The sequence below is a fragment of the Pygocentrus nattereri genome, chromosome 4 (assembly GCF_015220715.1).
Source record: "Pygocentrus nattereri isolate fPygNat1 chromosome 4, fPygNat1.pri, whole genome shotgun sequence".
NCBI classification, from domain to species: domain Eukaryota; kingdom Metazoa; phylum Chordata; class Actinopteri; order Characiformes; family Serrasalmidae; genus Pygocentrus; species Pygocentrus nattereri.
The window spans coordinates 2547552-2560051 of NC_051214.1; the positions used below are offsets into that span (position 1 = coordinate 2547552).

Here is a 12500-nt window from a genome sequence, read left to right on the forward strand (position 1 = left end):
CATGTCACCTCCTCCGTCTACTCTCTCCATTCTCCCTGTTGTGTGTGTGTGTTTGCTGAATAGACATCACTAATACACTCAGGAGTGTGTGCAGGGTTTATTGCGCCTGACGAAGCATGGAAAAGCCTGAAAAAACAGCACATCTCATTTCATTAGCTGCCAGCGCCGCCGCCGTTTGGCCCTGTGCCGCCACATAATGTTTAATCAGGTGACATACACTCCTGGAGTCACTCCCGATTATTCTACAAATCATCCACCGTACAGATTGGGTGGAGGACGGAGGTGGAGGACGGGGGAGGGGGCGTCTCCTCGTCTTTTCACAAAATAAAGCCCCAAACCCAGGAAATGCCAGCACTGGAAATGGGGTTTTTTGAATGTTGATAAACTGGAAATGAATGAATTGAACAGCTGTGAATAGGGAGGAACATCCTGGAGGCTGGCCAGCTATACAGCACACCAAATCCAGGGTTATCGTTTGCTTTGGAGAAGTTCTTCAGAGCATATTTATACACAAACACCAAAAAAGGTGTTCTTATTTCCTGAGACGTGCTACAAAAGTCTGCTGATTCAAACGCAGTCATTTGGGGTTCATGAGCTTGATCTCCACTTGTCCTTCAGCCAAGACATGTTCAGGGACTGAAGTTGGCTTATTGAGTTTTTGCTAAAATAGCTGAGCAGGTAAAGCTTACACCGTGCTAACTGCCGGCCCAAGGCCAGAAACATGCCCAGAACGTGGCAAACACACGGTTCTGCTGGTTCTGCTGTACAAACACAACATGTGTTCTTATGTTATTGTGCTGGTTCAAAGATTCCCAAGGAGGTGATAGAGAGAGTCCAATATTCCCAAGGTCATATGTTCCCATCATCCTATGATCCCACGATCCTACGTTTCTAATATCTTATGCCCCCAAGGTTCTATGTTCTCAAAGTGCAGTTTTTTCTACATTCCTGATGTTCCCAAGGTCTTATGTTGCCATGCTCCTATTTTCTCAAGGTCCAATGTTCCTGGAACTGTATTCTGCTAAGGTCTTATGTTCCCAAGGTCCAGTGTTCTCAAGGTCCTATATTTCTAAAGTTGTGTTCTCCTAAGGTTCTATTTTGCTAAGACTTTGCTTCCAATGTTCTATGTTCCTGTGTTCTCAAGGTCCAGTGCTCGTAAGGTTTTATATTCCCAGGGTCCTATTTTTCCCAGTTTCTAACACCTTATGTTTCCAAGGCCCTATCTTCACAAGGTCTTATTTTCTCCAGTGCTCCTGGAGTCCTATAGTCCTATATTCCTCTTACGTTCCAAAGGACCTTTGTTCTCAAGGTCTTATGTTCCCAAGGTCCAATGTTCCAGGAGACCCAGGAAGAAACATCAAGAGAACCTTTAAAAAGGTTCCTGAGGTCATGATTAACATCATGGCCATACAGAGAACAATGAGGATGCAGTTCGTCTCAGCTAGGCTGGCCTCAGTGAGCTAATCGGCCAGTCAAGCAAACGTTGAGTCATTCCGATTTTGAGAAGTCATTGGGCTTTTTTAATAATTGCTTGGTCTGCTTTAGGCGAGGCACGCTGCCCTTCTTTGCTCACAGCCCTTAACGTGCTCGTGAGCGAGTTCGCAGAATGAAGCAGTGAACGTGAGATGGTGGAGACGGTGCTGTCGTTGAGGCTCATGTGCTCTGAGACTCCACTGTAGTTCCGGGAAGTGTGTTTTAATAAGGCAAAGAATCGGGAACAGAAACACACTTTCAGATTTCTGACCGAATGTATAACCAGAGGAAGTAAAACATGGGAACATAAGGCAGTTTTCCATGAAAATGAGGGAAAATATGACCCTGGAAACACAAGGTTGTATATTAGAAATTTCAAAGAGAAAATAAAGGACACGTCAGGAAAATGTCCATGTTTTTAAATAGATATTTATCTTTATGCAAAAGATTGTGGGTATGTGTGTGTGTGCGTGCATACGTGCGTGTTTATGTGTGTTTTTATGTTTGTGTGTGTGTGTATGTGTGTGTTCATGTTCGTTTGTGTGTGTGTGTGTGTGTGTGAGAATATGTGTGTGTTTGTGTGTGCGTGTATGTTTGTGTGTGTGTTTGTGTGTGTTTATGTGTGTGTGTGTTTTTGTGTCTGTGTGTGTGTGTGTATGTATGTGTGAGTTTTTATGTTTGTGTGTCTGTGTGTGTGTGTGTGTGTTTTTATGTTTGTGTGTCTGTGTGTGTGTATATGTGTGTGTGTGTGTTTTTATGTTTGTGTGTCTCTGTGTGTGTGTGTGTGCGTGTGTGTGTGTATGTATGTGTGTGTGTTTTTATGTTTGTGTGTCTCTGTGTGTATGTGTGTGTTTTTATGTTTGTGTGTCTGTGTGTGTGTGCGTGTGTGTGTATGTATGTGTGTGTGTTTTTATGTTTGTGTGTCTCTGTGTGTATGTGTGTGTGTGTGTATGTGTTCACAGACTCTGTGTCTCTATTTAAAAGGAATATGTGTGTGTTTGTGTGTGCGTGTATGTTTGTGTGTGTGTTTGTGTGTGTTTATGTGTGTGTGTGTTTTTGTTTGTGTGTGTGTGTGTGTATGTATGTGTGAGTTTTTGTTTGTCTGTCTGTGTGTGTGTGTGTGTGTGTGTGTGTGTGTGTTTTTATGTTTGTGTGTCTCTGTGTGTGTGTGTGTGTGTTTTTGTTTGTGTGTCTCTGTGTGTGTGTGTGTGTGTATGTATGTGTGTGTGTGTTTTTATGTTTGTGTGTCTCTGTGTGTATGTGTGTGTTTATGTTCATTTGTGTGTGTGTGTGTGTTTTTATGTTTGTGTGTCTCTGTGTGTGTGTGTGTGTGTGTATGTGTGTGTGTGTGTATGTATGTGTGTGTTTTTATGTTTGTCTGTGTGTGTGTGTGTGTGTGTGTGTGTGCGTGTGTGTGTGTATGTATGTGTGTGTGTGTTTTTATGTTTGTGTGTCTCTGTGTGTATGTGTGTGTGTGTGTATGTATGTGTGTGTGTGTTTTTATGTTTGTGTGTCTCTGTGTGTATGTGTGTGTTTATGTTCATTTGTGTGTGTGTGTGTGTTTTTATGTTTGTGTGTCTCTGTGTGTGTGTGTGTGTGTGTGTGTTTTTATGTTTGTGTGTCTGTGTGTGTGTATATGTGTGTGTGTGTGTTTTTATGTTTGTGTGTCTCTGTGTGTGTGTGTGTGCGTGTGTGTGTATGTATGTGTGTGTGTTTTTATGTTTGTGTGTCTCTGTGTGTATGTGTATGTGTGTGTTTTTATGTTTGTGTGTCTGTGTGTGTGTGCGTGTGTGTGTATGTATGTGTGTGTGTTTTTATGTTTGTGTGTCTCTGTGTGTATGTGTGTGTGTGTGTATGTGTTCACAGACTCTGTGTCTCTATTTAAAAGGAATATGTGTGTGTTTGTGTGTGCGTGTATGTTTGTGTGTGTGTTTGTGTGTGTTTATGTGTGTGTGTGTTTTTGTTTGTGTGTGTGTGTGTGTATGTATGTGTGAGTTTTTGTTTGTCTGTCTGTGTGTGTGTGTGTGTGTGTGTTTTTATGTTTGTGTGTCTCTGTGTGTGTGTGTGTGTGTTTTTATGTTTGTGTGTCTCTGTGTGTGTGTGTGTGTGTGCGTGTGTGTGTGTATGTATGTGTGTGTGTGTTTTTATGTTTGTGTGTCTCTGTGTGTATGTGTGTGTGTGTGTATGTATGTGTGTGTGTGTTTTTATGTTTGTGTGTCTCTGTGTGTATGTGTATGTGTGTGTTTATGTTCATTTGTGTGTGTGTGTGTGTTTTTATGTTTGTGTGTCTCTGTGTGTGTGTGTGTGTGTATGTGTGTGTTTATGTTCATTTGTGTGTGTGTGTGTGTTTTTATGTTTGTGTGTCTCTGTGTGTGTGTGTGTGTGTATGTGTGTGTTTATGTTCGTGTGTGTGTGTGTGTGTGTTTTTATGTTTGTGTGTCTCTGTGTGAGTGTGTGTATGTGTATGTGTGTGTTTATGTTCATTTGTGTGTGTGTGTGTGTGTTTTTATGTTTGTGTGTCTCTGTGTGTGTGTGTGTGTGTGTATGTGTGTGTTTATGTTCGTGTGTGTGTGTGTGTGTGCGTGTGCGTGCGTGTGTGTGTTCACAGACTCTGTGTCTCTATTTAAAAGGAATATGTGTGTGTTTTATAGGACTGTGAACACCACACCACAGGTCCACGCTGCGACAAATGTGCTCCCGGTTATTACGGCGACGCCACCAAAGGATCAACCAGCGACTGCCAGCCGTGCGCCTGCCCCCTCCACGCTCCCTCAAACAAGTGTGTGTCCCTTATCGAGTCATTTGACACGGAGTGTCTACATAACACATTCATAGCATCTTACATAAACGCTTCATAACATGTTCAAATAAACATTTATTATAAGTAATTTTACATATTAATAAAAGTAAAAGTCCTCTTTTTCATTTTGAAAATCCATATTATTTAAGTGAATACGTCTCATTTCTGGACAGACGAAATAAAAACAACCTCACTTCACCGCTTTGGTCATTAAGTGCTTTGACGACTTCTGTTAACGAAGTTAAACCGACAGAAACGCGTGTTATGTGGGTCTTTAAATTGCAATGCAGTTTATAACATATAATATTAATGTTGGAAAAACACAAGACGTAAAATGTGCCTTAACTATTGCCCAGGCCATGTTTTGTGTGCTATGCGTAAAATTCGGCAAATAAACAAATCAACAAACATGCGGCTGTAACTGCACGTGGCTTTAGGCCAATCAGAGCTCGTTCGGTCACGTTCTTCTCCAATTCATACCAGACTACAGGGACATGAGTGGCTTAATGTAAACTTACACACGCTTTTATTGCTGTGAGCATATCTGGAAGAACGTGTTAACGTGAAGAACCCAAGCACTGATTTCGCGGAACCCGTTTTTGCATTGTACCGAAACGCTTCGACTGATTCGTCTCACTCAGCTTCCAGCGCGGTCATCACTGCTACGGTCAGCAAAATCGCGGCCATGTGCTGTTTTCACACTTACGGTGCTCTCGTAGATGCTGATCTGCGATATATCCCCGCGATTTCCCCCAGCTCTGTAGCTGCGGCCTGACCGGGAGCGCTGGGCTAACAATCACTCCACTCTAGCATGCTAATGGCTAATCCCTACCGGTCAGGCAGGGACTTTTGGCCCCGGGGGGCAACAGAATCTGGCAGCTGAACATTCCACTGCCCTGGGCAGTGGGGCTAAAGAAAGAGCCCACCCTCCCCAAGCCCTGCATTCCCAAAAAACTGACCTGGCTAGGAATCCGGCGCTGTCGGAAATAGCCAAAGAAACCCGATCCTGTCTTCCTCACCGCTAAATTTGGGATCTGGCTCAGTCTCTCTTCCTCCCTTCCTCTCCTGAGAGCGTCCCAGAGATGTGGAAGTGCTTGTGAGGATCGGAAGGATGGTGTTTTTGATCCGTTTCTCTTTTCTTTTCTTCCTTTTGGCATCGACGTCCGCTCAAAAACGCCACAGCTTCAGTCCGACCTGCCACCAGGATGCCCGCGGTCAGCTGATCTGTGACCAGTGCCAGCCCGGATATGCCGGCCCGCGCTGCGACAGGTGAGCTACCTGAGTTGTTTCTGACGGTAGTTCAAGGTAACAAGTGGAGAAATTGTCCTGTTTCAGTCGTTTGTGTTTGCTTGTGGCCTAAAAACCGAGATATTTTATCAGGATTTGAATTTGATGGAACGTGGATGTGCTTTTAGTCCATTGGTCGGATTTTTTGCTGTATTTTAGTCACTTTTGGGAATAAAACGGACAGATGTGCCGATCATGATTACACTGGGTGGTTCACTATGAGCAAAGGCTTTACTTACACTCTTACAAATGATGGTTCTTCAAGGGTTCTTTAGTAAAGTGAACGGTTCTATATAGAACCACAGTTCTATATTTGAACATTAAACATCTCGTCTTTGTAGTGGATTCAATTGATTATAGGTTGAAAAGGATTTGCAAATCATCGTCTTCTGTATTTATTTATGTTTTACACAACTTCATTGGAGCTGGGGTAGTATACGGAACCATTTCATGATTAAACGGTTCTTTGCATGGTGAAACGGTTCTCAGACTGATAAGGATTGTGTTTTATCTGGTTCTGTATCGACCCTTTTTGACAATGGTACCAAAAGTGGTTCTACTGTAGTTACAAGCTTGGCACTGCGTTGCTACATCAGTATGAAGAGGCTTTCACCACGCGAAGAACCATTTGGTCACGGGAACGGTTCTTTATAGAAGTGCTAGAACCCCTGGAGAACCTGTAAAGCTTTCATCGCTTCGTTTATGAGATGGAATTCGGCCGTTTGGTCGCATGACTGCTGATTTTCTAACACAACAACAGAAAATCCGCATTTGATTGTGAACAAAAGTATGAAAATAGCTTTTAATCCCGAAGGAAAATGAACCGATTGCGGTTAGCCAGTCAATCCAACGTGCAAAAGTTTTAGCACCCCGATCAGATGAAATTAACGTAAAAAAAAAAGGCCCTTAATTTTAGTATTTTCTGCAAATTTGAATGCAAAAATTCCATTTCAGGTTAACCTTTGCACAAGCCACATTTCATGTGGTGTTTTTCCTAAGGTAATAAATTCGGAAAATACATCAACACGTCATGCGACCGTAGCTGTGCATCGATCAGAGCACGTTCTGTGGCGTCTCTCCAATTCACACCAAATTCATTTATTAGACATGCCTACTTTAATATAACATTACAAGTGTACTTTCACTGTGGTGAGCAGTAAATGAGACGTCTAAAGGTTAACGCTAATGTATTTCAGGTATGTGTGTCTATATCTCTCTGTGTGTTTAAATACTCTATAAAGGCTGGTACAGTAATGAGCTTCGTTGCTGTGTGAAGCCGAGGACGATGATGTAAAAGCTATATAAACATTCAGCTTTGCGGTCGATACACAGTTGGCGGCTCTGTGACTCAGCCAGACTGGAATCTTTCATTAATCTATTATTACAGTGCTGAGTCTACAGTATGTATTTAACTGTGTTTAACCTTGTGAGTCTATTTTATATCACGTTAAAAATACTTACCTTGCCAATATTTGGTATACAGTATCTCACAAAAGAGAGTGCACCCCTCACTTATGTTTTGATGGGGCGACACTGTAGGAATGAAGCTCTGATATAAGTTAAAGTGGTCAGTGTGCAGCTTGTACAGCAGTGCAGATTCACTGTCCTCTGAAAAGAACAACACACAGACATTAATGTCTGAATAGCTGGCAGCACAAGTGAGTCCACCTCACAGTGAACCGGTCCAGATTGGGCTCAAAGTGACCACCGTTGTTATCTAGCACTGCCTGGACCCTCTTGGGCATGGAATTCACCAGAGCTGCACAGGCTGCTACTGGAATCCTCTTCCACTCTTCCATGATGACGTCACGGAGCTGGTGGATGTTGGACACCTTGCGCTCCTCCTCCTTCCGCTTGAGGAGGCCTCACAGGTGCTCAGTTGGGTTTAGGTGTGGAGACACACTTGGCCAGTCCATCACCTTTTCCTTCAGCAGGCAGTGGTCATCTTAGAGGTGTGTTTGGGGTCGTTATCATGTTGGAAAACGGCGCAGTTTCTGAAGGGAGGGGATCACGCTCTGCTTCGGAACGTCACAGTACATGGTGGAATACATATTTCCCTCAATGAACCGCAGCTCCCCAGTGCCGGCGGCACTCATGCAGCTCCAGACCATGATGCTACCACCACCATGCTTGACTGTAGGCAAGAGACAGTTGTCTTGGTACTCCTCACCAGGGCGCCGCCACACATGCTGAACACCATCTGAGCCAAACAAGTTTATATTGGTCTCGTCAGACCACAGGACATGGTTCCAGTGATCCATGTTCTTGGACTGCTTGTCTTCAGCAAACTGTTTGTGGGACTTCAGAAGAGGCTTCCTTCTGGGACGACGGCCATGCAGACGGAGTTGATGCATTGTGCAGCGTGTGGTCTGAGCACTAACAGGCTGACCTCCCACTTCTTCAACCTCTGCAGCAATGCTGGCAGCACTCATGTGTCTATTTTTTGAAGCCAACCTCTGGATATGACTCAACTTTTTTGGTTGAAGTGGAACCTGTCCTGGAAAACCGCTGTATTATCCTCTGAACTGTGCTATAGCTCAGTTTCAGGGTGTTAAAATATTGACCCTTTGAGCACAATGTGGTCACGTTCACTGTGAGGTGGACTCACTTGTGCTGCCAGCTATTTAGACATTAATGTCTGTGTGTTGTTCTTTTCAGATGACAGTAAATCTGCACTGCTGTACAAGCTGCACACTGACCACTTTAAGTTATATCCAAGTTTCGTTTCTATAATGGTGTCCCATGAAAAGACAGAATAAAATATTTGCAGGAATGTGAGGGGTGCACTCACTTCTGTGAGATACTGTATTTTTCTTTCAGAACATCATCTATATGATCTCAGAGATAACTTTTCACATGGACATACTGTTACAACATACTGGACCCCAAAAAAACACACAAAACACATAAAATCAGATTTGAAATTATTTGAAAAATGAGCGGTCAGTTGTGTGGACGAAAATGCCTTGTTGATGTGAGAGGTCAGAGGAGAATGGGCAGACTGGTTCCAGATGATAGAAAGACAACAGGAGCTCAAATAACCAACCAGAATCTCTGAGGAACGTTTCCAACACCTTGTTGAAAGTCTGACAAGAAGAATGAAGACAGTTCTGAAGGCAAAAGGGGGTCCAGCCTTTTACTAGTAAGGTAATGTAATGTACCTAATAAAGTGGCCGGTGAGTGTATGTAGCAGTTTTATTTCCTTCCGCTAAAAATGTAGTTCCACTGAAAGTGGCAAATTGTGACCACTGTTGTGGTCATGTTGGAAAACCATGCTGTTATCATGGTTATCAGCCGTCCTCCATGTGTTTTTGTTTTGTTTTGGTCTGGTCCATGTGCTTCCTTGTTTTGTTTCTTCCCGGTCCTGCCCCCTTGTTTCCCGACCCTCCCCCTGATTGTAACCCCCTGTGTTAACCACATGTGTCTTGTTAACCCTGTTGTATTTAAGCCCTGTGTTTCCCCGTTAGGCTGCTGGTCTTTGTTTGGTCTTTGTATGGTGTTGCATCGTTTGGTGTTTGTTCTGCTGGCCTCCGTTGTTTGTTCAGTCTGTTTTGCTTTTTCGTTATGTCTGTCCCTCCATCTCTCCGTGTTGGCTCTCTGACCCTGGACTGTCTAGACCCTGATATTGGATTTGCCCCTAATAAATCTCGCTTCTCTCAGCGTATGCGTCCGTCTCGTCATCGATCCCTGGCGTTACTAATTAATAATTTATTGCATCAACTGTAACAGCTTTGTTTTATATGCGTTTACAAATCCTAAACAAATTTCTCAGATATGCTGTATCTAGCCGTTTATTTTCTTCCACCAAAAAAGTAGTTCCACTGAAAGTGGTGAGTTGTGACCGCTGTTGTTACTTCACAACCAGTGGTCATGTTGAAAAGCCATGTGTGTTTACATTAGTGTAGGGCAGTGAAATGATTAAGGTGATTAATCACATTGTTTTGTGTAGTTAATTGCCATTAATTGCATTTGTCTGTTTGTGCAAATTTGACAGTCGTGCATTCTATCAGTATACAGTGTGTCACAGCTGGGCTAAACTAGGACAACACGCGTCTTAATGTGTTATTAAAGTGGTGATAAACCGTCCTGATGTCAGATATTACAACAAATGTATAACTCTTTAAACCAGTCAGAGTATTGTTGTGCATTGTGTGCGTTTATCTGAGTGCCGTGTATGAAACGCTGGTACTGAGGAGTTTGAGAAATGTGAGCCTTTTGAGTTTTTCTGTTGGGATCGTCGAGCGTCTGCTCGGAGCTTCGGTACAGTGCGGTTTCTTTCACACTGATGGAAAGCATTTTATTTTGGATTACATTTTAGAGGGGTCAATAACCCACCAATTGACCCCCAATTAGTCTCAATTTAATGGGATTACATTCAGGATCTGCTGTTATTGGCTTTGGTAAGGGGCATTGATGGATCTGATTGATCTGTGGCTGCTTCCCCGGTGGAACACACTCTCGACAAATGTAATGTGTAATGAGCACTGATTGGTTAGTGTTACTGCTACTGAGAGCTGATTGGTTGGCATTACTGGTACTGAATGCTGATTGGTTAGTGTTACTGCTACTGAGAGCTGATTGGTTATTGTTACTGCTACTGAGAGCTGATTGGTTAGCGTTACTGCTACTGAGAGCTGATTGGTTAGAGTTACTGCTACTGAGAGCTGAATGGTTAGTGTTACTGCTACTGAGAGCTGATTGGTTAGTGTTACTGCTACTGAGAGCTGATTGGTTAGTGTTACTGCTACTGAGAGCTGATTGGTTAGTGTTACTGCTACTGAGAGCTGATTGGTTAGCGTTACTGCTACTGAGAGCTGATTGGTTAGTGTTACTGCTACTGAGAGCTGATTGGTTAGCGTTACTGCTACTGAGAGCTGATTGGTTAGAGTTACTGCTACTGAGAGCTGATTGGTTAGAGTTACTGCTACTGAGAGCTGATTGGTTAGAGTTACTGCTACTGAGAGCTGATTGGTTAGTGTTACTGCTACTGAGAGCTGATTGGTTAGTATTACTGCTACTGAGAGCTGATTGGTTAGTGTTACTGCTACTGAGAGCTGATTGGTTAGTGTTACTGCTACTGAGAGCTGATTGGTTAGTGTTACTGCTACTGAGAGCTGATTGGTTAGTGTTACTGCTACTGAGAGCTGGTTGGTTAGTGTTACTGCTACTGAGAGCTGATTGGTTAGCGTTACTGCTACTGAGAGCTGATTGGTTAGTGTTACTGCTACTGAGAGCTGACTGGTTAGTGTGACTGCTCCTGAAAGCTGATTGGTTATTGTTACTGCTACTGAGAGCTGATTGGTTGGCATTACCGCTACTGAGCACTGATTAGTTGGCATTACTGCTACTGAGGGCTGATTGGTTAGTGTGACTGCTCCTGAAAGCTGATTGGTTATTGTTACTGCTACTGAGAGCTGATTGGTTGGCATTACCGCTACTGAGCACTGATTGGTTGGCAGTACTGCAACTGAGAGCTGATTGGTTGGCATTACTGCTACTGAATGCTGATTGGTTGGTGAGCTGATCAGTTCATTGACTGAACATATCCAGCAGGGACCCATTCATTTTGGACTCCCTCAGGAAACATGGAACGATCTGTCCTCATCCTCCGTTACACCTATACTGTCCAGATTTCCTAGTGCATTAATAAATCTACCATTTTTCCACAGTTTCATAGCTCATATTTCAGTACACCAGATGACTGAGGTGGTCTTTTGAGTGTTGAACCCCAGCCTCCTCCTCTTAGTTAATGATGAAGACGTGGGTTTCATTCACTCCAAACCACTGAGGTGTGGTGAAAAATAGCGTCTGGCCGGCAGAAACGGGTCCCTGACTTTTGACCCCTCTTCCACAGACAGATGGACGAGGCCTGGTCCGTGGACCCTGTGCCATCCCAGCGGTGGCACGGAGCCTGGCACTGCCCGCTGCTCCCTCTACGCTTAACCTGTCATTAACACTGCACAGATGGAGAGAGACAGAGAGGGAGAGAAGCAGAGAGAGGACGACAGGAGTGACAGAGAGAGCAGAGAGAGAGAGAGATGTGATAAATGACTGGACGTGAGGGAGAGAACAGGACAGGATGAAGAGACCTATAGCAAAATATATTGAAAATGCTTTGCAGTAGATTCTATTCTATTCTATTCTATTCTATTCTATTCTATTCTATTCTATTCTATTCTGTGCTTTGCTTTCCAGTTTTTTATCACTGACATCCAGTGAGATCAACAGTGCCTGCACGTTCCAACCAATAAGTGTATATATCATGTATGTCATCTAGTGTCAATGAGATTATACATCATATCATATATACAGTCAATGATTGAAAACTCATTGATTGTGTATATGATATAAATGATATAAACACTCATTGTAAATGATATAAATGATATTTACACTGACGTACTGTATATATCATGTATATGCTCAATGACTGTATATATGATATATAAGATATATACTCTCATTGACTGTATATATATGATATACACTCTCACTGACACTAGATGGCTTGCATCATATATATTATATATAGTCAATGAGAGTATATATCTCATATCATACATAAATACATACAGTCATTGAGTGTATATGTCATGTACATTATATATACAGTGGGAATATCTATCAATCTATCAATATAGTCATTGAGTGCATATATCATGTAACGTACACACAGTCTCTCGCTCTCTCTCTCTCTCTCGCTCTCTCTCTCTCTCTCTCTCTCTCTCACACTCTCTCTCGCTCTCTCTCTCTCTCTCTCGCTCTCTCTCTCTCTCTCTCTCTCTCTCTCTGTATGCTTTATTATGTTTAATTTGGCTCTTCTGACTTGTCATTACACACTCAGGTCTTTGAGAGACGGCCGTCTGTGCATGTGTGTGTGTGTTTGTGATTGTGTGTGTGTGTGTGTTTGTGATTGTGTGTGTGTGTGTGTGTTTGTGAT

At 42.9% G+C, this 12500-nt stretch overlaps 1 protein-coding gene across 1 annotated transcript in view; it reads left to right on the forward strand.

The window, feature by feature from the left end:
* lama2 (laminin, alpha 2) overlaps positions 1-12500 on the forward strand; it is a 268929-nt gene that overhangs the window by 130011 nt on the left and 126418 nt on the right. The window contains exons 16-17 of the mRNA XM_037537821.1: positions 4125-4252; positions 5456-5542. Of these exons, the coding sequence (XP_037393718.1) occupies positions 4125-4252; positions 5456-5542 (215 nt within the window). The remainder of the gene's footprint in view (positions 1-4124; positions 4253-5455; positions 5543-12500) is intronic.